Source organism: Nuphar pumila, chromosome 1, assembly GCF_984573655.1.
Source record: "Nuphar pumila chromosome 1, dmNupPumi1.hap1.1, whole genome shotgun sequence".
In the NCBI taxonomy this organism is placed as follows: Eukaryota; Viridiplantae; Streptophyta; class Magnoliopsida; order Nymphaeales; family Nymphaeaceae; genus Nuphar; species Nuphar pumila.
Genome location: NC_143249.1, coordinates 39,864,339 through 39,892,085, shown reverse-complemented (window position 1 = coordinate 39,892,085; position 27,747 = coordinate 39,864,339). Strand labels below are relative to the sequence as shown.

Sequence of the window (27,747 nt, the reverse complement as noted above, 5' to 3'; positions counted from 1 at the left end):
GTCTTCTTTGGAGGATTGGAGAAAGGAAAGGGAGGGAGAAAAGGGAAGATACCGTTGGCTTTTTAAACTTTCTTTTCCTGCTCAGTGTTTCGTCCAATGAAGTCCTAAGCACTAATTTAGGCAGAAATCGCAGTGAGTATGCATCCAAATGCACAAAGGCATCGATGCGACCTTTGTTTGGAGCAAATCATCAAACGAAAATTGTTATTATAAAGCTTCTGGAACCTAGGGAACCTGTTTTCAGAAAATCAAATAATGAACTTCCAAAACTTTGAAGACTTGCTTTCAGAGAATACAAAGCTTGCTTTCGTTATAAGAAATCCAAATTCCTTGATGTTTGAAATACACTTCCCATCTTAGAAATTTGCATTTTCTTCAAAGTTACGTAGAAATACCTCTCTCTCTCTCTCTCTCTCTCTCTCTCTCTCTCTCTCTCTCTCTCTCTCACACACACACACACACACACACACACACACATACACCGCCATGCACACATGCAAAAGCAAAGATGCAGTTGGCATGATGATGAGCGATAACTAACCAGTTATGATCAATGATAAACAATGTCCGATCCACCTTTTTTTTTAATGAACTGTAAGTAGTGATGTCTACGAAAAAAGAACTACATTGAAGATGATACTGACTTTCCTAACATAGTTCACTTGAAAGTTGAAATACAAAGCACACTAAAGCTTCAACACCTCTGAAAACGAACAGAGAACGTTTTCCGCTGCAGATATGAATTAAATAATCGATGTGGATTAGTACAAACAAAATCGAATATATTCCAAAATTAAGAGGAAAAACCCACAAATTTTACTAAAATTACATAAGCGTCCATCAGACAAAAAATTGCACACTCCGCCCCTGGTGTCTCATGGCAGCCCAAGAATTGCAAATGGACTCCGAACTCCTTTTATGGCTTAGCATAGGGGCCAAGTTACTCAGCGAGAAGCACCCCGCAACACCGTGTGGAAGACAGGCCCTTATCTTCAGATGCTGGCAAGTTCGGATTTACATGAACTGAGTGCTATAAGCATCAAGAAACTAAGAAAGAATATCTGGTTTTTTGTGTGTGTGCATGCATGAGAGAGAGAGGTGTACCAAGCTTGTCAAGTCCAGGTTGTCACCCTATTGCTTGCAAAGGAATGTTTCACTTGTTCTCAGCTCTGTGATGGTAAAGCTTTGCAATTGATCTTCTTTCACAGTCCTGAAAATTCCAAGGTGGCGTAAGTGGAAAAGGCTCTATTTTTCTTATTTATTTAATTCTTGCATGAAGCACGGCTATTAAGAAACCGCCCTTATGAACATCATGCATCATTTATATGGATAGATCAGTATAATCTGCAATTCAGATCGATGGTACTCTTTACTTCACCAGACTTTGCATGCATCAGCACTAATATAGAAACCTATGCTGTTTCTTAATGGAAAATTATCATTTTTCATAAACTGAGACAATGAACAGAACCTTGAACATATTGAGATAAAAAAATTTCCCCGGGTTCATCCTCCTCAGCTTCAAATAAGTATATGAAAAGCTTAGCTGGTCTCTAGGAGTAAAGCGATCAACTTCATTGAACCAAAGACAGGAGAACAAATTGGACATTGGTGTGTGTGCTCGCACTATGAAAGACCCCTCAGGTACATCTGCTTATGTAAGAAAACCAAAACCTGTTATACATATCCAGAAAATTGTAATATGAATTTATGAAAGAGATTAAAATTCATACTGCTGGGCAGGAGCTTATTGGGATCAGAGGCATTGAATCTTTTTAGCCCATCTGCCTGATAGAAAGCAAATTGCTCGTCAATTATGGTGTGATTAAACTTGTTAAGCTTCTTGTTTTGCATAACCTCCTCCCACACACAGTGCCGATCATAGTGGTTAGAAATTGCATACTCATAGCCTTTTCTGAAAAGAAAGTACTCCAGTATAAGGAGAGGATCACTTTGAAGGCGTAGCTTACTGTCTAACCATATAGAATACCTGCAGAACGTTATATGTAATATCAGCAAATGGAATAACTTTGGTTGAATTTTATAGAAGGATAATATTGAAAAGGAACAAAAGATTTTAGAATTGGCATTGCAAACTCTGTTAATTGTTAAATAGCTCTATCAATCCCACAGAAACTCAAGGTTCAAAAAGTAACCCCTCTTGCAACAAAATAAAGAGTCTCCTCATTTTAATTTAGTGCCTTTGCTCCAACAGATATTTAAACTCACTGCAGGATGACTGTAGATAACACGGGCATCCCTATACCTCTGTTGTCAAATGAAAATGAATGCCTTATCCTATAAGAAGGTTCTTTCCAAGTTTCAGGAATCTCTAAGAACAGAAGGCACAAAATGGTGAGACAATACCCAGGTAGACATAACTGAGTTCTCATTGTAGCATTCAGATCAACCACTAAATGTGGAAGTTCAGAAATGTGAATATGACCAGAAAACAAGTATCTGTGGGATGAATAAGCTACATCAGCAACCAGATATTCCATCTCGTGTTATGATTAGGTCCTATAAGAGCAACAAAGCTCTCCCCAAAGAGACAAACAAACTAGCAGCTGTACTGTAATTCCAAAACCAAAACCAAAATCAAATACAATAGTGATTTCAAAAACACCAAGCCTAGGCAGCATTCTTAAGACTAAAATGGCGTTGCGAAATAAAGAATGAAGCCTATAAATTTTTTTTCGGAAGAATATCATCCTATGGAATATTGTAACATGGAGGAGGTTGCATATATGCCTTCCCGTGAAGATCATCATCACAAAATGCATTCCAAGGCTGAATAGCAGCCATAGAAATCAGAGTACAGTCTGAAGTGTTCCTAATGCATGAAGCAAATTCTCCTCATGCCTAAACCTATGACCACCAAATGCACCATGTACAGACAATAGAGCAATTAGCAAAAGTCTTAGACTTAAAGAACCACCACTGGAAGACAAATATTCCAAGTACGAGTATGCCAAGAAATTGATAGCTTTATCAAAATATGACCTGCCCAACTTTTTTTCTTTCGAAAAGTAAATAAAAATTTATTAAAAAATGGTGATGAGATGTTATTCACAGTATAGTAAATACAATCAGTCCAGCTGCCTCCAATTCATTGACATTAAAATCACCTAAAGTATCCTCGAGAAATGTTTACCCGTTTTGAGTATCCACGGGCAACAATAATAAAAAGAACTAAAATTATGTGCATTTAATAGGAACATGCATATAAAAGCAAACTCTAATAAAATATAATAATTTATTCATACATGTGCACTGAAATCATGCATATTTCTGTTAAGCATTAGATCATGCATATTTACTTATTCCCTTAATTGTGTTAAATTAATGATTGCATGATATTTGTTTTCTAATGTATGATAAATGTTCCTTATTACTTAATAGTGATCTCTATTGTTTAATAATTGTTCTCTCTTGCTTAGTAATAATTCTCTATTGTTTAGTAATAATTCTTTAATGCATGAATGGTTAATTGAATTATGAATTTGTTATAATTGCGTCCCTCTAAAATGTTGCATGAATCTTATTTATGTTCTTTTTACTTATTTGATTCATTAAAGAGACTCGTACACATGATCTTTGAATTTGAGACCCTTACCTTTGTGTTTTTCACAGCCTCTGAAGCCCAGTGAAGGGACTTGTGATTACGAGGAACTACGAGGCTACGCGACTACTCAACAGATTTTTTTAAGGACAGAGTGGCTCCACCTTTTTTTTTACTATTTATATTTACTTGCATTGTTCTCAGATTTTATGTTTTTAACTAATAAAGTTTGTTTGGTTTGGATGATGGTAGTGTAAGATCCCTTGTGGTTGTGGATTGATTATGATTGTAAAGGCCCCGTCTCTGTGAATGTTTTCGCATATGTTTAAAAAAAAATTTGCCACTTTTTAACGGATATGAGTTGAGGTCGTTATAGTGACATGGAAGAAAAAGTGAAGCACTGAAGTGTCTTATAGGCTAGGATTCTTGACATCTACCTTGTACTCTAGATCTATTTGTTAAAACCTATGTTACATGGACACTTCACCTAGGCTGAAGTGTCAGTGTCGGATACTTCCTGACACTGACACTCCTAGATACTTCATTGACACTCCGTTTTTCAAATTAGGAGTGTCCAAAAAATTAGACACACGTGTCAAGTGTCTGACACCTTAAAAGGTGTCTTGACACATTGTGTCCAGTGAGTGTCATACTTGTGTCGAGTGTTGGGTATCATAGACATGGGTGTTTAGCTTTGTGGACACTTGTTAAGCAAGTGTCGAGTATTTTAGTGTTGGAAGATACTTCATTAGGATGAAAGTTGTAACCATCATGCATCGAGCATTCAACACTCTCATTAGTCTTTATGATTTGTATCAATTTTTTGCACTTAAAACCTTACATGTTCATATTACATCATTGACATTTGTGTAAATCATCAAGGATCAGGTTGCAAATGAGAAAAGAATGTGCATTTTATATTTTATAGTTTTGTTTGCATAATTCTCTCTCTCACACACACACACATATATAACCGTGTCCAGGTGTCCAGTTTTTTAAGACCTGCTATATTCAACACTTCTTCCCATGTTCTACATGTAATGAAATAAAAAAAGAGTACGAGTGTCACTTATGGGCATACAAGAACACAATAACATACACAATTAAGACTACTTATAGGTCAATACACAAACATGAACACGTAAGCCACTTAGGGGCTAAAACACATGTAAAAAATAAAAAATTTATTAGAGCTAAAACGCTCAAGAAAGCATTACATTACAAAGGGAAAAAAACCCTTTATATAGAGTTTAGAGAACTTAAAGAGCCGTTGGGAGCACCCCAACGGCTAGAAATAGAGTTGTTGGGGAGCTCCCAACCACTCTATGGCATTTGTCCTAAATGCCCTCAATCAAAAGCTGGAAATACAAAAAGAAAAAAATAAAATAAAATAAATGTAAAAGACAAATGTGCCCCTAATGGGCACAAACCAGAGTTACCGGGAGTTTCTTAGGTAGGTGGGAAGCTCGCTTCCCGGAAACTCACTTCAGAAGCGCGATACTCCTCGCTTCCGAAACTTCATGGGAAGCTCGATTCCCCCACACTTCTTCTATGCTTCTCATACACATGGTCTATGCATACTATATACTTTTCTCACGTTTCTTTTTATCTTTTTCATGTATTTTCTCACGCTTTCACTTACTTTCCATGTACTTTCTTTAAATTGGTAACCATCATTGTTAGATTTTAACAAAAAATTAATTCTTTTACAGAAAAATCATGAAATATAAGAATGATCAATTTTATTTTAGTTTTTATTTGTTTCTTGTTTGATTCCATATTGTTTCATTTTTTATTCATATTTCGTTTTTAAATTGAAACTTCGCTTCCCGCTTCGTATAAATTTTAAAATGCCTCGCTTCTCACTTCCACTTCCCGTATCGTTTCCCGCTTCCGCTTCCTAGTTTGGCAACCTTGGCACAAACTATTAGAAAAGGGGAAAAGACCAAAATACCAAAAATACATATTAGTATGTATATATATGTACATACACATATAAATAAGTCTATATAACTAAATATATATACTTATATTCTTAACACGACATTGACACCCATGTCAGCGTCCAAGTAACATAGGCTAAAATCAACGTTGTAAGTCGTGTATTGTTACCCATATCGGTCGGGCCCAAAAGTTAGATAAGTATCATAAAAAATCATAATTTTTCAATAAAAATTTCCAAAAATGCAAAAAATAAAATAAAAAATCAGAAAAAATAGCAAAAATTTTAAAAAATCATAACACATGAAACAATGCTGAATTGCACAAAATACAACCATAAAATCACATATGAAGTATTTATGTCTCTATGAGCGGCATAAGACATCATCAAACATCAACTAATATAGATAATATTGCATGCATATTGATAATGCATGAATATGCATTCATTTTATTACATAAATCATGCATTTAAGTGTATTTTATTGGTTTACATTTCGAGATTATGATGTTTCAGGGTTAAAGAAGTCACAATTCGAATCTTACAGAATTCGGAGTTAAAACGAGGAAGTTACAGTCATTTTACGATTCTGGACCGGATCCTAAGGCAATGCGGACCATGATCCAATCCAAAACACCTTAATTGGATCTTGGATCCAATTCTAAAGTGTTCGCAAACACTTAAAACCAAATCCATTTCATAACTTTTTAGAAAAAAACCTTGGAATAGGCGCCACCCTCTTTTGGCAATTTCTAGTAAGTTAGGTTCCTTTTGAAATTTGAAATAAGTTAGGAATTTAATTTGTAATTTATTAACCTAAGTTTGGGCTATAAATAGACCACTTTGGCTGGAGTGAAAAGGGTCTTCAGCCCTTTTACTCCAGCCCTCACTTCTCTCTGTTTTCCCTTCTTTGATTTTCAAGCTTTTTCTTTTTTGTTTCCCTCTTCTTTCTCTTCTCTTTCTTCTTCTCCCCTCTTTCTTCTTTCTAATTCAACAATGGAAGAATGCTTGGAGCCCAATTCGGAGTGAAGTTGCATATCTTTTTGGTTGAAGATCAATCAGATTCTCAAGAAATTGGTGAATCTTCTTTTTCCTCTCTCTTTTTGATCCATGCAAGAAATTGCATGGATTTGTATTTGTAGTTTCTTTTGATTTCTTTTAGTTAATCTCATGATTTTGCAATTTTAATTGTGTTAGAACTTTTAGATTTAGATTAGTTAAGTGATTAAATGATTAGATCTCATTTTCACGAATTTTTAATTTTAGCCTTTGATTTAATGCAATAGATCAAAGTGTGAAATTCTGGAATTTCATTTTTTTTTGTAGCTTTTTGTTTTATTATATCTGGAGATTTCGGAATCCAAATTACGACCCGTAAATTGGATTTGATTCGTGCTTGAGTCTAGTTTCTCTCTACAAAAATTCAGCATGATCAGAGTCTGATTGACAGGTCGTTCTGAACTTTTTTCGGCCATATATTCTGGCATCTTTGTTTTCTGCAACTTTTATTTCATCATTTTTTCTAGTTTTTTTTTGTTATATCTGGAGTTTCCGAAATTCAAATCCAAATCCGTAAAATGAATTGGATTCATGAATGAATCTAATTTCTGCTGTGAAATTTTTATTCATTTTTAATTTGTTTTGCTAGACTAAATCTGTTAAATTTCGGAAGTTGTTAGAACTTTTGACAGCAATTTCCAGAGTTTGGAAGTTGTTGTTCATTTGTTAATAAGTCAAGTTCTACTTTGAATTTTTCAATTCTGTAAATTGGATTCTCTTCATTAATGTTTTGATAACATATCTGAAAAATTTGAGAAAGATTGAAATCCAATTGCTATCTGATTCTGTCGAATTAAAGAAACATGTTCTGAAAGAAATTTCTGTAATAGCTAGTGGCAGAATTGTAATTTTAAGTAGAAGTTCAAATTAGTGTATATTTTGCATTTCGTGTGTTTTTGTATTGTTTTTGCAGGAGGTGGCACCATTTTCTGATTCTATATGATTGAAATGAAGCGGATTCGAAGTTAAATCCAAGAAGCAAAGGCGAAGAAGCTCTAATTTTTATTTTTATTTTAGCATTTTCAATTCCTAGTTAATTAAGGCCTTTTTTGCCACATTTAAGCATTGTAATTAATTTCAATTTCAGCATTATTTGGGGTTTGTAATAATCCTTTAATTCTCATTTTGTAATTACATTTAATTAGTTTAATTTTTCTTTTTAAGGCAATAAATAATTCGCTTTGAGTGAAATACGAAGTTTTATCAACCTGTTCCTCGAGTTCGATCTCGGTTCTCACTACTTGTGAGAGTTGGATTTTTAAAGTTTGGTGGCCAACTTTCATAAATACTTTTCGTCAAAATATCCTTTTAAAAATATATTGACAAAGTGTACACTACATATCTCACAAGAACAATATAAAACATTAAATATCTTGCAATTAAGAACATGTCACAAGACTCATACTTTCAAATTATCTTTAATGACCTCTTTTGCCTTACTAATGTCCTAATAGAGATAACCCATAGTTGGTATGTCTTCAGTGTCAACCAATCAAAGCACCTTCACCAAAGTTATAATGATTTTCAACAACTTCACGCATAAATCCGCAAAAAAGATGAAAATGCACTCTTACAAGAGAAATCCACAAAAGTTTTTTCTCTTGTACACGAAACAGCTCGCAAATCGCTATCACGCCTCTTAAAGTGTGTGGGTTCTTCTCTAAAGGCCTCTACACAAATGAGAGAATAGGCACTAGGGAGGTCTTTAAAATCCAAAATTAAAAAAGTCGAGTTTTGGCCCTTTTAAAGTGCATCAGACACGTATCGTACGATACACCCTGTATTGTACGATACAGTACGATACAACAATGTATTGTACAATTGATATGGATACGATACACACTCGTTTGAGCAATGGGGATCCTCCCCCTGAACCCCACGAGTGTGTATCATATCGAGTTAGGCTATTAGTTACGATATGTATTGTATTGTATCGTACGATACTTACAACATTAGTTAAACCATAATAATAGTGTCCCTCAACTTAGTGTTTTAGCGCCAACTGCAAGTGATGGGAATTCTTTATATTCCCATGAGCATGAAATGTTCAAGAGAAAAATGATAACCAAAATATCGAATAAATATGTCATAAAAGGCAAGGATCATGTATTCCTAATAAACATTATATTGAATAAAATAAGTACTGGATCACAATGTAAACCTGCAAGTATATGACTCATACCAAACATTTTAATGATGGTGTGATATTTTAGGGAACACTCAAAATTGAATCTTCCAAACAAGCAAAAAACAAGAAGTAAATTTTGCAAAAATGAGGAAGAAATTTGTACTCATTGAAATGCCACAATAAGGATTGTCTTGTGCTACTGTCAAAATTTCTATCATCCTGCCAATAACAGCACCTTACCTTGCAGATGTGAAAAGTCGATGAGCAAGAAATTTTGGTGTTTTTCCCACTCGCCGCATGTCTGAATAAGGTAAATTTTTAACCACCACAATCTTCCAGAAGCCAACATAACCCATTGCATCAGGTTTTTGGCCTTCCAAGGACATGGTTTGCAATGTATTCTCATCCACAAACATCACAAAGCAAACACTTTTTCTTGACAAGCGTGAAACCTATGCCAAAAAAGAATAGTACATAATTTTCCTCTGCTACATTCATAGGAAAAACACATTTCAAACAAAAGGTTGACAATGAATAAAAGTTACCTATTATATGGGGAATTTTCATAATAAGTGCTTAACATGGAATGTTCATATAGCCATAAATCAGAAAAGCAGACCCAAAACTATGTATGGCGGCAATTTTTAACAGGTAAAATAGAGACTATTTATGGAGGTAATTTTTAACAAGTGATAATTGTTCACTGCATGTGAATACTAGGAATTAACTTCACAAACTAGAACCTAAAAAGATGGGCTGTCAAAAGTACTAGCAAACAGTCAGTATCAAAACAACCTACAACAAAAATCTTGAATGAAATCTAATGATTGTTTGGCTCTATAGTCACAACCTAAAGTGGCACCTTTCTCAAAAAATAGGGGTTGGCAATGGGCCTTCATCCAGTCCCAGTGCCAACCCTTTTCCTGGGTGTGCCCTTTGGCCCATAAACAGGCTGTTCTTCAGTCTTACCTGGCCCATCAAACTGTCGGGCCAAACCTAAACCCACTCAGTTGGCTTGTGTCTACATTTTGGTGGGTGACCATCCAGCAGATGAGCCAAGAACCATCCAAGTTCACCCTGCCCTTTCACTGGGCTGAGCCTAAGCCTGGTTCAAGCAGGCCCAATGCCCTAAAACCCTGGTCCAAATTGGCCTGACCATGGGCAGTTCAAGGCAGCCAAGCCTGATTCTTGGCATTACCGAATGAGACATTAACAGTCGAACAAATAAAGAGGAAAACTATAGCCAGGATATGACAATGGAAATAATTAAATACATTATTTGAGGGAACTTTATTAACATTACATACCACAAAAAGATTCCCTAGAACCAAAATCTCATAATTCATCATTATACCATAAGATCATGAGTTGTCAGCATTGTCACAACTACAAGTGATATTATGAAAATATCTTGTTATTATTGTGATATAATGGAGATGATTAAAAAGGGAAACAAAAAATATTTCCAAAGTATCAGTAAAACTTAAAAAGTCATCATCATGATATTTTCATCAAACTATCACAGGTTCTTCAAATCTTTTTATTTTTTAGTATGTTAGATACAAGTTTTCTTAGTCCATCTTTTTATTTTTTTAAAACTTGTCTACCTTTTCTTTACATTTCTGAAAAAATATTAAAGCCCATTTCTTTTCTTTTCTTTTCTTTTCTTTTGCATTATCATTTATGTCTTTTTTTACTCAAGATTTATGAAAAAACCCATAACATCCCAATCTCTTGCTTTTCTAAGATATAACTGAGACAAAGATAGGTTACCGTGATTAACAGATCAAACATTTTATGTAAAATGCCACCTTTTCAATAAAATTTCTGGTATTATAATAGATTAGTGATTTTTATTTCAGCCTAAGAGCAGAAATGCAAATGTATGCATGTGCCTATATGATTTGTTCTTCTGAATATGAATACATGACCTCAGTCCAACTATCAACTTTTACTGTTTAATCAGATTTGACTCCTAAGGCATACTATGGCTTCATCTCATGATAGCCATAACTCAAGCACAATGTGCATGTGAATATGCAATTAGTGTTTCAGTTCCCTCTGGCCGCCCCTGCTTATTGTATGTTGTTTCTTCAGATACTGGATCATTGCCACAGTCCAGAGGAAAAATATATTAGACTGCTGCCAAAACATAGAGAAAACCAATTGTATATTACAGTTAGACATGTAAAATGCTAAAATGCACCAGCCTGCTTACATTATAAATACCCTATGATCTTTTTGATATCCTTAGTGGTTGCACCGCTAAGTGGAAGCATCATCAATAGGCACAGATTGATACGTAACAAATGTAATTTTCTTTGAGTTAAACTGGCAGAAAGATCTAGCCTTTCAGTTCATCATTTATCAAGTTGTCATCTCTCTTACTTTCATGTTCTCATTCAAGGGTTTGTTCAACTCATACTCTGAAGATTTTGGGCATAAATTGATGCAGAAATCATGAAGCAATATAAAAGAACACCATGAATCTTACTGTACTAACAAATAGATAACCAGAAATACTGAAACAGTGAAAAGTAAATGTCTTGAATATGGAAAAGATAAAGTGCGTCTAAGTACCACCTTATTAGTAGGTGCTCGCAAGTTATCAGAGTTTCCAAATATGCAAGATGATACGGCGATGTGGCAACTGCTCATGAACTTCAGATCATCTTCTGCCAAGTCAAATCCTGTACTTGGGAATCCTTTGGGACCCTTAACAAATCCACAATTTATTTTTTGATCAGCAGCATAAAATGACTGCTCTCTCTCCAGAAGACTTTGGTGCCCAGCAAACCTTGGCTCCCAATTTTCTACTCCATTGGGTATATCTTCTCTTTCTGTATACTGCAGTGAGAATCTCGTAAATTTCTTATTCTCTGACGGCTCTACAACGTGTGCTGATGAGTTTAAGAACTTCATCTCGCAGGAGGCACCTAAAGATATGAAGCCATGAGAACATGATGCAAAGTCATTTCAAAATTCCAATGCTACAAGCCAAGCAAGCATTTTTTGCATGATTCAAGATAATATAATTAAAACTCATATGGGTATGACAAGCTTGATGAACAGCATGCTGATACTTAAACAATCCAAGAATAAAAATGCCATTCAACATCATTCTGGCAGAGGCTTCAAGGATAATAAATAAACCCAGCTTTCCACAAGATGGAGAAATTTAGATCAATTGATGCTGCCACAAATTTCTAAATAATAAGATGTACGAAACTTCCTTATATTGTGGCAATAGCTTTCATTTGCATGACATATTGCTCATTCTTAGGAGAATATGTAAGTAATAAATTGAATAAGCATCAACATTATCATTGATTGAGGATGAACAAGAAGTTATACCTTGAAGCATCAAATCAGCTATTGAAATTAGCATTTTAATGATCTAAACAAATTCAATAATATCACTGAAAATCTAGTGAATAAAAATATTGTTGTCATTTCCTTGTGTACTTCTAATAAATTAATAAAACAGGGAATATTCTGACAGCCTCAACTCAACAAGTATATTTTCATTTTCTAAACTTCATGCTTGATAATGAAATATAGTGGCATATAGAAACCACATTATAGTTTTATCAACAATGTTCACTAATGGTGCCAAATATTTAGGTATAGAAGCAATTCATTCTGCCATGTTTTATATAAACCAACTCCCAATTGGAGCTTTGGATAATAAATTGCCTTACAAATTGCTTCTTTGAAAATATTTGAATTATTCTGCATTAAAGAGTTTTGGATATTTATGCTACTTAAATGTTGATAAACCACAAAGAAAACACAAAGAAGAAAAAGAAACAGCATTCCAGGATTTTTTTGCACGTTAGGAGTAAGGGTGTTTTCATGGAAGAGTTTTGGCTCAGAAAATAGTAGGAGACATGAACTTTCAACCCCGATACTGAACTGAACCAGCCTATCCCATGATCTATTATCCTTAAACATGTACGCGTAGTATTCTAGTAGCTTTTTTGGTTTTTCCATTTTTCCTTTTTATCATCAGATGCTACACCCTCGCTTTCTTCTTATAACAATCAATGAAATTTGGTTGTTTCCAAAGAAATACTTATTTAGGTTATGTTTCCAATTGGTGGTAATTATTATCTCGTAAGAAATTTGGGGTTCCCAGTTAAGTGCCCCACTTGTTATTCTTTATATAGCACGATGTCATCCATCTAGATGCTGGACTCTGGCCCGTGTGTTCTTGTTTACTATTTAGTGTGCTTGTCCATATGAAATAACCCCTTATATTGAATGACCCTTTATAAGGATACGTCTACTGTTTTATCAGCACGTGATTCATTAAGTAATTGATGTATGTGTGTGTAAAATTGCATCTTTTTTATGCATCTAATTGAGATGATCTAAAAGTGTATTTGCATGCGCTTTACAAATAACTGCTCTCTTATTTTTCATGGTCATCTTCTTGTTATATAACTTTTTTATTATTTTGTTTTTCATTTGCATTTTGCATTTCAAAGGGTTCTAGCATGAGATTATGGAACAAAAGTTCCATGTCTCAACAAAGACCTGAAACTCATAGGGCACATAATATGTAATTACTAGAAGCAGATAACCAAAGGTGGGGTTTCAAGGTTTAAACATCATTTGGCTGGCAACATTATCTACGATATTGTCCTGATGTTCAAGATGATATACACAGGTTTTTTCTTAATTATTTACATGAACGTAAGCAAATGAAGGAACAAAAAAAGTTTGGAATTGAGAGTGGGATGTATTTTGGTTCAACATCATAAGGAGGTGATAATGAATTCAAGGTTAATGTTGGTGCACCTAGTGGTAGTGTGGGAAAAAAATCCAGTTGGCTATACAGATCAATTTGTAGACAAAGAAGCACAACAATCTAAATAGTGCATTAAAAAAGGAAGAGAGAAATGATGTGTGTCATGCTATTGGTAGATTTTGTATGCTAATGCTTTGTCTTCTATGCAACAGTCCATATATTTTGTCCCGATGTTAGAAGCTGTTTCCTGTTGCTATCTCATTTTATATATATAAAACTACATATACTAAAAAATGCCATTGCTTTCAATGGTGTTTCAGTCTTTTCAATCAGTTGAGCAATGCTAACATTAATAATGACTAGCTCAAAGTTATAAATCCATCTCTCTCTCTCTCTCTCTCTCTCTCTCTCTCTCTCTCTATATATATATATATATATATATATATATATATATATATATATATATAAACAGAAATAATATAAGGGAACATAATATTTATATATGCACTTCTTATTTTTACATAAAACCCATGCACATATAAATATAATACTTTTCATTTTCTTGCAAAAGAAAAGTGCATATGCATTTATTGCATGCATAAAAATAAATATACTCCAATCACATGTAAGCCCCTTCAAAAGTACCAAGGTAACATGAGAAAAATAACATGACAAGGATGGAATATTGTTGCAAGGAGGTACCTTCAAAATCTTATCAGTAGTTTGCTTGCTTAAACACATAAAGAATATGCAAAAAATAATGCTATTAAATAGTGCAGTAAGAGGTGGTTTTGTTCTGAACTACCTGCATATTTGTGCCGCCGCTTTCCTCTCCTTTTTAAAGAGGACTTTGTTCCAGAGCTGCCCATCTTAGCAGAGCGACCTTCAACACCACCATTATGCACATTTTCAGCTTTATCATCATCAGACCGTTCTGATAATGCAGAAGAATCTTCCCTTGTAACAGTATTTATAAGATCCACATGTTCTCTTTTACTTGCATGTGTATGAGAGGAAGAATTGATGCCATCATCACTTCCATCTACATCATCATCAACATGAACATCTTGAACATCAATACCATCATCATATTCATCATCAACATCAATTGCTTCACTATGGGCCCTTTCATCCACATCCTCTCTATAGGAATGCTTCTTGTTATTTTTTTGCCTAGACTGAGATTCATTTGAAGAATGCTTTCCTTTGCCCTGTTCATTCTTTATAGATGCCTCAAACTCTGCTTCATAAAGTTTCAGTTCACTGTGTCCTGCTTCATTATACAACCCTTTACTTTTATAGTTCTGAGCTTGTTTAGTAAAAGATCCTTCAAGAGTATCCATTACTGGAACCTTCTCAGATATACCATTGACCACATGGCCTTCTCTAGATTTGGAATGATCCTCTTGACTGTCTTTGTTCTCTTGGATACCTTTCTTTCCATGATAAGTACTGGTACCATCCACATTATGGTGCTCAGCAGCATCTTCATCATATTCATCATCCCTTCTCCTGTCATCACCATCCCAGTACCTAGAGTCTCGTCCAAGTGAAACAGAACCACGACCAAACTTAAGAACCTTGAATGCTGCATTTTTTTTAGTGGCATTTGAAAAAACTTCCATATTGTCACCGCTATTTTGATCATAAAAGAGCCGATTTTCTGCAACATAATTGACATATTCAATCATTTATCTGTAAGATATTGCGATAAAATTACAATCATTTGACAACAGATTCTCATTAAACATGTTGAGAACCACCTATTCATCATTATTGGGAGAATGAAGTGATTAACTGATCCTTTATCACAAAAGGAATGAATTTATGCCCTGGCAATATAACATAAAAGCATGCTATGAACATCAGTGTTGCATTACAACTCTAGTTTCCAATGTAAACATGGTGTTACAAGGACAATATGTGTCAGTACCAAAATGATGGATTTGGCATAATAAAATGGAAAAATCATGGCCCAATGAAGATATACTGATTACTGTCATTACAAAGCAGCATATAATCAGAATATATACATATACATATACATATACACATATACACATATATAATTATATATAGATATAATATGGCAGTACCACATAGTAATTAAGGATGGAGTAACCAATATGATACCTTTGGTTCTTAAACTTGGTCAATTCATCATATTAAAATGGAATAATCAATTATAAGGAACTATTCCATATTTCTCTAAGATCTAACAATGGCCTTCCAGTCTTTATTCAATGAAGGCTTGATGATATCATGTTTATGTGTTTCCATTCTTTTATCTATGAGTTATCTTTGATACCTTTCACCTCTCCAGAATGTGTCTTGTTGAAGACGACTAGGGTTTCACGCATATCAGAAAAGAGAGAGAGAGAGAGAATCGTATATCCCATTATAATTAGGTCTAATCTCACTTAAATAGAGAGATTAGACACACCTTATTTACAATAATGCCCCTGTCACATATGAGTAGTTACTAAACTACCCATATGCGGCGACTACTTCTTAACACTCCCCTTCAAGCTGGAGCATATACATCAATAATGCTCAGCCTGTCACAACATTTCAAAAAATTTGAACTCGCTAAAGGTTTTGTGAAGACATCAACAATTTGGTTCTCTGAATACATGTGCTTGCTGCAAATGTACCCAGTCTGGACCAGGTCATGAACATAGTGACAATCCACCTCAATATGCTTTGTCCGTTCATGAAATACTGGATTATTAGCAATATAGGTAGCAACTCTATTATCACATATCATCTCCATAGGTAATGCGACTTTCACTTGAAGATCAGTCAACACAGATTTAACCACATCATCTCAGCAGCAGTTTGAGCCATAGCCCGATATTCTGACTCAGCGCTTGACCTGGCAACAACAGTTTGTTTCTTACTTCTCCAAGTAACCAGATTTCTTCCAACAAACACACAGAATCCAGTTGTGGACTTTCTGCCAACAACCGACCCTGCATAATTTGCATCTGAATAGGTAATAACATCTAAAGACGGGTTTTTTTTAAACCATAGTCCTTTACCAGGGGATAACTTTAGATATTTGAGAATCATCATAGCAACATCCCAGTGAGTCTTTGTAGGTTTGTCCATAAATTGACTTATCTTGCTCAGTGCGAAAGATATGTCAGGTCTGGTCACAGTCACATACAATAGCTTGCCAACCAAGGAGCGATAACGGCTACAGACCACATACTCGGATTTTTCATCAAACAGATGAGACTTGGGATCCATAGGAATCCTTGCAGGTTTGGCACCTAATATCCCTGTCTCCTTCAGCAGATCCAAGACATATTTTCGTTGTGACAAAACCAATTCATCTTTACTCCTTGCAACCTCTATGCCTAAGAAATATTTGAGTGGTCCTAGATCCTTAGTCACAAAGTGTTTCTGAAGATGGAGCTTTGTGTCAAAAATGTCTTTTTCACTGCTTCCTGTGACTATAATGTCATCAACATATACTATCATGACCACAATCCCTGTGCAGGTCTTTTTAATAAAAAGAGAGTGATCTGAGGCAGAGCGGACAAACCCAAATGCTGACATGACCTCAGCCAGCTTGGAGAACCACGCACGGGAACTCTGTTTGAGACCATAGATTGCCTTGTTCAACTTAGACACCTTCGGACACTCCCCTGAAACTTCAAATCCCAGAGGTTGCTGCATGTAAATTGTTTCCTCCAGGTCTCCATACAGAAAGGCATTTTTCACATCAAGCTGACATAGAAACCAACCATGGTGCACTGCGACTGACAAAACAAGACGAATAGTCCGAAGATGAGCGACAGGAGAGAATGTTTTAAAGAAGTCCACCCCGTAAGTTTGAGTGTAGCCTTTCGCAACCAGGCAAGCTTTAAACCTTTCAATTGATCCATCTGAGTAATACTTAATAGTATAGACCCTATGTCACAGGGACTCGGCAAAACAGGTGCCGCACCTGCGTCGACGCGACGCGACGTGGGTGTGTGTGCGGGTGCGGCACCGGGTGCGGTCAACATGATCCTGGGTGCGGTCAACGCACCCAGGGTCATTTTTGTCCACTGTTTGGGCGTAAAAAAAAAATCCCCGATGAAAAGGAGGATTAGGGCAAATTTTATTTTTTGACCTAATCTCTCCTCTCCTCTCCCCTTGAGCTCGAGCTCTCTCCCATCGCCGCCCCAGCTCCGCCTCCCAGGCTCCTCCTCTCCTTTCGCAGGTATGTACCCTCTCTCACTCTCTTCTTGGGTCGGCAGGGGAGGGGCCGAGCACCCCCTTCCCTTCTCGCTCTCTTGTTGGGTCGACAGGGAAGGGGCCAAGCCCCCCCCCCCTCTCTCGGTCTCTTGTTGGGTCGGCAGGGGAGGGGCTGAGCCCCCCCCCCCCCTCTCTCGGTCTCTTGTTGGGTCGGCAGGGGAGGGGCTGAGCCCCCCCCCCCCCCTCTGGCTCTTTTTTTGGGTCGACAGGGGAGGGGTCGAGCCCCTCCCCCCTCTGGCTCTCTTTTTGGGTCGACTGGGGAGGGGTCGAGCCCCCCCCCCCCCCCCCTCTCTCTCGGTCTCTTGTTGGGTCGGCAGGGGAGGGGCTGAGCCCCCCCTGCTCCCTCTGTTTTCGGCAGGGGAGGGGCCGATCCCCCCTCGCTCTCGCTCTCGCTCTCTTGTTGGGTTGGCAGGGGAGGGGCTGAGCCCCCCCCCCCCCCTTCTCACTGTGTTTTCGACAGGGGAAGAGGGTCTAGTATAATTGATTTGAAAATTTTAATGTATTTTTTTGTGTGTTTTCAGGATAAAAATGATGGATAAAGGGAAAGGACTTGCGTCATCCTCATCCCAACATGTGAGTTCTGGGATTGATGATGTGGGGTCACTATGGGTACATGTAGATAAACTTGCAAAAACTGGAGAAGGAGGTGGTGGAAACAAGAGATTTTGATGCAAGCTCTGCGAAAGAGATTTTGTTGGGTCTTACACAAGAGTGAAGGCTCATTTGTTGAAGATACCAGGACATGGCATTTCAGCTTGCAGAAAAGTTGATGAGGCAATACGAAGACAATACAAAAAAATACAAGAAGAATATGAGAAGAGAAAGGCAATGGACGATTCTTCTGCAGTCAGTGTGCCATTTGCAAGCCACCAAGAAGATGCTGAAAAAAAAAAAGAAAAGTCAATGTAGGAGGTAGAGGAACGATACAAGCAACATTCAATACATATGGAAGAGAAGAATTGGATAGAAAAGTTGGGAGGTATTTTTATTCTGGTTCACTCCCATTTAATGCGGCTAGAAATCCTTATTGGAAGGATTTAGTAACATCATTGGCAAATTGTAATTTGAGTGGTTATGTGCCTCCAAGTTCAGAAAAAATACGAACCACACTTCTTGCAGAAGAAAGGACAAATGTGGAGAGGTTGCTAGAGATTAAAAAATATTCATGGGAGCAAAATGGAGTTTCTATTGTGTCTGATGGATTGACAGATATTCAAAGGCGTCCATTAATCAATTTCATTGCTTGTTCGCTTAGTGGCCCAATATTCTTGAAAGCAGTTGATGCATCTGGGGAATATAAAAATACAGAGTATTTGAAGGGATTGTTTATAGAAGTGATAAAAGAAGTGGGTGATCAGAAAGTGGTACAAATCATTACAAACAACGCTCCAGTTTGTAAAAGTGCAGCATTGAGTTTGGAGAGTGAGTACCCTCATATTTTTTGGACTCCCTGTGTAGTACACAGCTTAAATCTAGCCCTAAAGAGCATCTGCAACCCCAAAGAAGAAAAAAATTCACAAGCATATGCTTTATGTTCATGGATTGAAGATTTAGAAAGAAATGTCAAAAGCATTAGGAATTTTGTTGTTAACCACCATCGTGCTAATGCTATATTTAATAGGCATTCTGATTTGAAATTGTTGAAGGTCGTTGAAACATGTTTTGTGTCCATCATTGTGATGATGAAGAGGATTAAAAGAATGAAGAATGCTTTGATTAACATGGTGACTGATGAAAATTGGACATTCTATCGTGTTGATGATGATATCAAGGCTCAAGAAATTAAAAAATTCATTCTTGATGATGAGTTTTGGGACAAAGTGGTATACTTCCTTCAATTTACGCAACCTATTTGGGAAATGTTAAGAGAAGTTGATAAGGATGAGCCCATGCTTCACAGAGTTTATGAAATGTGGGATAATATGATTGAAAAAATACAAGTTATAGTTTTCAAGCACGAAGAAAAAAATCCTGCATTGAATGATTTAGATTTTTTTAATCATATTCATTCAATTTTAGTCAGAAGATGGGATAAGAGCAGCACTCATTTGCATTGCATGGCACATTCTCTTAATCCAAAATATTATGCAAATAAGTGGCGGACTGGTGGTATTGGTCGTGTCCTTCCAAATTTAAACCCAGAGCTATCAAGACATAGAAATATGTGTATGACAAGACTTTTTCCAGAAGCATATCTTCTACATCAAGTTACACAAGAGTTTGGGAAATTTTCATCTTCGAGATTATATGGACCGACATTATTCGCGAGAGAAGAAGATAATATAGATCCTATCACATGGTGGTCAACATTTGGATCAGAAACACCTCTTCTCCAACGTCTTGCATTAAGATTGCTATCGCAGTCTGCTAGTTCATCTTGTTGTGGAAGAAATTGAAGCACATATTCTCAAATCCACAACATGAAGAGAAACAAACTCACCAGCAAGCGTGCAGAGGATTTAGTATATGTTCATTCAAATCTTCAATTACTTTCGCGAAGCAATGATAAATACAGGTACTAATTTGCTCTCTTAGTTATTTGATTATTTCTTAGTTTTCATTTAAATATACTTGTATTGTATTTATCATTTTCAAATTGGGTTTATAACGCAGACAAGGAACATCCAAATTTTGGGATGTAAACCCAGAAGAGTGTGACTTCGAGGGAGAACATGATTTCAACATGACAAACATGGATTTAGTTGAGCCCAGTATTCCTTCTAATGATGCATTTGATGATGAAGAAGATTATTAACATTCATTACTTCATCAGGATATACTTTGGTATGTAATTTAGTTCTTTTATACTTTACTTATTTGATTGATATTTAGGTCGATTTATGTAATTGCTTTACTTATTTGATTGATAATTTGATATTTAGGTTGATATACTGCATACATGATGAATCATATTATGACAATGTTAATTATTAAATGTTAAACTATTAAAACTTCAAAATTATATATATATATATAATTTTTTTTTACATTTTCGCCCCTGCCGCACCCGGGTTTTTTGGAAGTGCCGCATCCCCGCACCCATGTGACATAGTATAGACACATTTACAACCAACAATATCAGCCTTAGGTGGAGGATCAACTAAGTCTCATGTTCTCCGAGAAAGCAGTGCATCCATTTCATCCAGCATGGCCTTCGCCCATTTGGGGTCCAGAAGAGCGTGATGGTGATTGAGAGGAACTGAGGTAGCAGACAATGCTAATACAAAATTCTTCATATTTTCACCAAGTATGGCCTCGAAAACAAACTGAGAAGTAGGATAAAGTGTACATTGCCTTTTTCCTTTCCGAAGAGTAATAGGTAAATCACCATCAATAAGAGAATCGACAGTAGGGTCAAGAACACTCACCTCTGGAGAAGTTGATGGCTAAGGCATAGAGTTGGGTGGAGCTCGATGTGTGTATACCACAGGAGGATTTTTGTAACGAGACGGAGTCGGACCGAGAACAAGAGGCTCAAGACGAACAGACTCTAATAGAAAAGGAGGAACAGGAAGAGGGAATGAATCACCTTGACTAGCATATATTCTCGGAGAAGTACTAGAAAAATATGGAATAGACTCAAAAAATGAGACATCTGCACTGACATACTCTCTCTGGGATATGGGATCATAACAACGATATCCTTTTTTGTGTTTAGGATACCCAACAAAAACACATTTTATAGATTGAGGTGACCATTTATCTCGGTTGGGACCAAGTTTATGAACAAAACACACACAACCAAACACCTTTGGTGCGATAGGGAAAAGAGGAGCTTCAGGTCTGAGAATTTGAATGGGAATACGATCCCCCACCGAGGTTGAAGGCATACAGTTTATTAGGTATCCCGCAGTTAGAACCGCATCTCCCCAGTAAGACGCAGACATATTAGACTGAATCATAAGGTAACGGGCAACATTTAGAATGTGTCTATGCTTGCGCTCCGCTACTCCATTCTGTTGCGAGGTATGAGGACAAGAAGTCTGAGGTTGGATCCCAAGATTTTTGTAAAATTGTAATAAGGCAGAGGATTTGAATTCAAGAGTATTGTCAGTGCGAACAACTTTGACGCAAGAATTAAACTGAGTTTTTATTTCAATAATCAAGGATTTAAGAATAATGGGGGCTTCAGCCCTATCTTTTAATAAGAATACCTAAGATAATCTGAAAAAATCATCTATAATGAATAAATAATAACGACACTTAGAACGACTAAGAATTCTACTTGGACCCCAAACATCAACATAAAGAAGATCAAACAAATTCTGACTTGAAGGACTCTGACTGGACGAAAATGAACTCCTATGATGCTTCCCAAACTGACATGCTTCACACAGCAGAGTAGTGGACGACGAGATGTGAGGAATAACTCTACGCAATTTAAGCAACGGAAGATGACCAAGACGATTATGCCAAAGCAGGGGACTAGAAGAGGACTCAACTGCGAAATGAACAGAGCCAACTAGTTGGTGCAGATAATAGACTCCACCTTCCTCATAGCCTCCACCAATCGTCTTCCCCGTCAGCAAGTCCTGAAAAGTGCAACAGGCAGGATCAAATATTACTCGACAATTCAATTCCTTTGCAACACGACTAACAAATAACAAATTTTGAGGGAATGAAGGGGCATGGAGAACATTTGATAACTGAAGAGTAGGGGAGATGGAGATATTTCCCTGGCCAACAATGGAGAGGAACTCCCATCGGCAAGAACAATATTTTTATGATTAACAACACTATTCAACTTTGAAAAATCACATTCATTTTCACACAGATGGCTAGATGCCCCGAAATCAATAATCCACCTACTACCTTGGCAAGATAATTCATCACCTGCAGAGCATGCAATATCAGCCACGGGGGAATTAGACGGAATATGTGCCAACAAATCATCGTACTCAGCACGAGTGAGTGTAACCGAATCACTAGGAGGAACAGTGGGGAACTCAGGTTTGGCCACTTGTGTTGTAGGAACAACTTTAGCTGAAGATGCGGGAGGTCGTCCATGCTTGTCAAAACATCTATCTTCTAAATGTCCTAATCTTCTACAGTAGGTACACTGGAGCTTGCCTCGTCCTCCCGGGCCTCGACCACGTCCACGACCTCAAGAATTAGGAAGAAAACCTCGGCCTCGACCATAGGAAACAGACATAGCAGAAGTTTGTGATTCCGATTGGGATGAAGGAAGGGACATTGGCAAGCCTGCTTAGTCGATTATATGCCTCAGCGAGAGTGGGAACATCTGAGCCTGTCAACATCTGAACTTTGGCAACTGAGAATTCAGCCGACAAGCCAGTAAGGAACCATGCAACTATGGTGTGCTCCTGATGTAGTTTCTGTTTGTCACAGCACAGTGGTCTATGTGTGTTTAGTCTCTCAAAGGCTGCCTTCACAGAGGCATAGTATTGAGCTAGAGTTTGCTCTCCTTGTTGCAATTTATAGATCTCTTGCTCTACTTGAAGAATCTGACGTTAGTTTCTTGAGAGTAAGTATCTTGCAAATTATCCCACATTTGTTTTGCGGTGGTGTAATAAATTAGCCCATCGGCTATGTGAGATTGCACACTATTTATAATCCATGACATGACAATATCATTGTCCTCTTCCCATGTAGCATACTTTCCAGTTTTAGCCTTTGGCGCATCTTCCAACAAAATATATTTTCTACGATGCCTTGAGACAAACATCATGAATGTACGAGACCATCTAGCAAAGTTGGTCTCATCCAGTTTGACTGATGATCCATACGAAAAAGGGTTTGTAAAGGCTTTATAATCAGCCATTGTTTCAGACTTCATATCCAACTTCTGTATTTCAGCCATGGGATAAAATAATGGGTTTGTTCCAAAACGCAGGTACAACCACATGCACACACAACCTGCTGAAAGTCCAGATCTGATGCACACCAACAACCATCTATGAAACCGACTATAGCAGTTTTTTTTTAATTTCACTAATGAAATTTGAGATACACGACCACCGACTGTAACACAACGACTGTTCAGATCCAAACCTTGCAAATATAACTTTTGAATGAAACTTTACCTAAACCATTCACCTCAACAAAGGACTGCGACAGACTGCATACCACGACCACAACAAGCTGCATACCATGACCACACACCCAATCGAAGTTGTAGGCTTGCTCGACGTCCACTCTACCACCATTGACACGATCTGAAATCAGATCCAAAACAGTTGGATCACCATATGGGGGACGCGATCCAGACTGCAGTTGGGTCGGTCGTTTGATAAAAAAAAAACTTTTCCCCGCTCCTACCACGCACAACTAACTCAACTTCCATACGTACACCAGTCGTTGTGGACACTGCCAACGATCACCATCCGATCTGTGTTTCTGCTGGAGAAGGAAGACGTCAGATCAGACTCTGTACATGCTGGCTTCAGATCTGCGTTTCTGCTGTACACGCGCGACCAGAGGAGGAAGACGTCAGATCAGATCAGACGTTGTACACGCTGGAACCGATCCACAGGTGGGTCGATTAAGTCAGATGCCCAGAACAGCGTCCGACTTTGATACCATGTTGAAGGCGACTAGGGTTTCACGCATATCAGAAAAGAGAAAGAGGGAGAGAGAGAGAATCGTATATCCCATTATAATTAGGTCTAATCTCACTTAAATAGAGAGATTAGACACATCTTATTTACAATAATGCCCCTATCGCATATGAGTAGTTACTAAACTACCTATATGCGACGACTACTCCTTAACATGTCTTATGCTCGTCTTTTATAACAACACTCAATATGTTCCATTAATCTTCAGAGATATCTATATATATGGCTTCTATAGCTGACTTCAGTCCTACTGTTGAGATTAGCCTGGACTAAAAGAGACAACTAATGATTGAGCTCCAAGGTAGGTTGAATTTGAGATTGTACAGAGCACCTGTTTGTCAAGCAACCAAACCTTAATATGAAAAAGTACACTTTCATATATGTGATGGAAACCTAGCTTACCACAAAGATGGCCACTGATTCTGCAGTGATTAAAAAACCTTGCAGTCCTTGCCAATGATAGGAATGGATATAATTCTGCATTATTTTCAATGTGTAGGTTGGTCTAACATTAAAAAATAAAAACTACTTGTCATTTTCCCATCTATAATGGTCCGTTACTAAGCATTATATGGAAAGACCGTTTTGTGACTGTATGAACTTAATTTGTTGCATGACTTCAATTGTGTGATCGTATGAACTTAATTTCTTGCATGACATCTTATTCTTTTCTTTTTTGGTAATAACCTATTCAGTTACAGGGTTATGGTTATGTGATTAATTGATTTATCTGTTGTATTATACTATTTAATGTTCTCAAAGATTCAGTTGAATTTTGGATATGAATATATTACCTCATGGCATGGCTGCTCATCATCTTAATTAATTAAAAGTGCAAGAATATATTATGTATACCTAGATATATGATATCAAATTTAATTCAACAATGTATACAAAGACAAGCCAAAAAAAATACCATGTATTCTTTTAGAATATTTTCCTCTTATTTTTGTAAATCAATATCTAATCACCATATTCCAGAAAATATTTACCAAAACTACATACTTGTTTGAACTTATAATTCACATTCCCATGACTTACACCTTGACAATGCTTGAAGATTTAGGATCGACACTTTCAGGAAAAAAGATATTATCAGCAAAATATTGTGATATTCTCAAAATCTCATTAAAAATAAATATTGTGATAATATCATGATACTATTGTGATATTTTCACCAGCTTTTTTAAAAAAATGGTAACGTATTTTAAGCTTATGCTTTCTTTTTTCTTTTTGGTTTCTTTTGTATTTTAAGAATTTTCTTACTTGATTTGCTATATTTTAGCAAGAAAATTAATAGAAAACCTTCATTTCTTTTCTTTTCTTTTTTTAATTTTTAGAATTCCAAGCTTTTCCTGAAAATCACTTTTTTGAAAAAAAATCGATGTAAGTTGCAAAGAATAATCAGAACTTGTCATGATTATAGCATTTTTCGGAGTATCCACATGTCTTTACTCATCCATTATTGCAGAGATGAAAAGCATGGGCAGGGAATATGGCTGTGACCTGAGGAAGGAACCAGAAATGTAATGCTGCCAGACTGATTTCACCTTCATGCCAATACCCAATTTTGTTTTCTTTGTTACGGGCTCTCACCATCATTCACAGGTGATGTTATTCTATACCAAAATATGCCAGACACCCAAGCAGATTTTCCACAATAACCCATCCCTAGAGAATCAATCTTTCTTTTCTATTGTAGTTTCATGTAACAATCTTTGACCATCATCCCTCGGTCACGGTCAGGCAACATTCAACCCTCCAATGATACTGCCCTCACGGTCACATCTAAAGGACATCACACAATTACAACTACTGAAATGCATAAATCAAGATGCAGGTAATCTAAACGAAGAATGCACAGGTGTGCACACAGGCTCCTACCAAAATAACAATAATTTCCAACTATTGAAGTCCTAATGAACCTAAAAAAGGGATACATGCCCAGCAGAAGTTATTTTTCTAGAGCCCGTAATAAGTTTCTATACACATATGTTCCGATCACCGATTTCACTTATATAAGCACACAATGAACGTGAACCACTTGAAGAATGTTACTTCAACTGAAACAGAGTAAAATAAAAACAATCCACATTTATCTTCATTAAGATCTGTTTGGGAGCCCTGAAGCAGTGGTATGCTTCAGTTTCTCCCAGTGATCTTGTGTTCTCTGCTGTTTGAGAGCAGTGGTGTTGCCAAAACACTGCATTGGGAATGGAGTTGGCAACCCCATCACCATTCACAAGAAGATGCTTTTGGCAACTCCATCCGGAGACCACATTTTGGCAAAACCATATTTTGACAACCCATTGAAATGGTGTTTCCATCTCAATGCATGGTTCCCAACGAGAGCCTTACATCTCTCAGGGACCGATTAGGCGGGAATTGTTAGAAGCGTAAAATCTATTCCAATTCGCCAGATAAGATGCCATTTGTGAATTATCAGATGCAATTTGTTTATCTATTTTTCGCCGGATTTCTCGACAATTAATCAAGGAGTCGAATTGCACAACTAATCAGAATTAAAAACCCCATAAAAAAGAGAGAGAAACAGAAGTCAATGGAACAAAAACAAATAAACGATCAGTGGTAGCCGATCTGGGGGATTGACCGACCTTTGGTATCCGTGGAGAGAATGGAGAAGGCGAGAAAGGTGACTAGGATGAGGATGATCACTGAGGGGAGGATGAAGAGGAGGCTCCTTCCAGGGGAAAGCTTGAGCCATGCCTTGTCCGTCCGGCCGGAGCGCCTGTTCCGGAGACCAGCACCGCCCGTCCTGTGAGGAGGAGCAACGCGCGCACTGACGGAGTCGGGAGGCGGAGCGCCACCATCTTGGTGGTGATCGTTGCCGTTGTTGGTGGTGGTGGTGCCGCCGATACTTCCTCCTCCTCGGTTGCCCACTCTCTCCGCCCATCCTGATTGCCGGTACGTTGCCATTCACATTCCGACCGACCGACCGCTCATCAGTTTCAGCCTCTCTCTCTCTCTCTCTCTCTCTCTCTCTCTCTCTCTCTCTCTCTCTCTCTCTTTATTTTGATTTTTCGTAAATATTGATATTGTATTTTTGGTAATATAACGTTCTTAGGTCTTAAGCTTATAAATCTGATTTGAGAGATAATGAAGGATCACCAAGTTTTGACTATTTTTGATTGGGGAGTCTCTCTCTCTCTCTCTCTCTCTCTCTCTCTCTCTCTCCTTTGTTTTGTTTTTTCGTAAATATTAATATTGTATTTTTGTAATATAATGTACTTAGATCTTAAGATTTGACAAATGAATTGAAAAACTATAAATATGTTTTGAGAGATAATGGAGGATCTCCAAGTTTTGACTAATTTTGATTGGGGGGTTTCTCTCTCTCTCTCTCTCTCTCTCTCTCTCTCTCTCTCTCTCTCTCTCTCTCTCTCTCTCTCTCTCTCCTTTATTTTGATTTTTAGTAAATATTAATATTGTATTTTTGGTAATATAATGTACTTTGTT

At 37.0% G+C, this 27,747-nt stretch overlaps 1 protein-coding gene across 1 annotated transcript; it reads right to left on the bottom strand.

The window, feature by feature from the left end:
• Positions 1–560: 560 nt before the first annotated feature.
• On the bottom strand, positions 561–27,315 carry LOC149848766 (uncharacterized). The gene is made up of 8 exons (XM_089997323.1): positions 26,886–27,315; positions 14,250–15,107; positions 11,275–11,627; positions 8,932–9,143; positions 1,734–1,990; positions 1,472–1,650; positions 1,105–1,210; positions 561–999 (listed from the first exon to the last, which is right to left on the bottom strand). The coding sequence occupies exons 1-7, from the start codon at positions 27,205–27,207 to the stop codon at positions 1,154–1,156; spliced, it is 2,238 nt and encodes a 745-aa protein (XP_089853449.1). The 5' UTR covers positions 27,208–27,315; the 3' UTR covers positions 561–999; positions 1,105–1,153.
• Between the last annotated feature and the right edge of the window lie 432 nt (positions 27,316–27,747).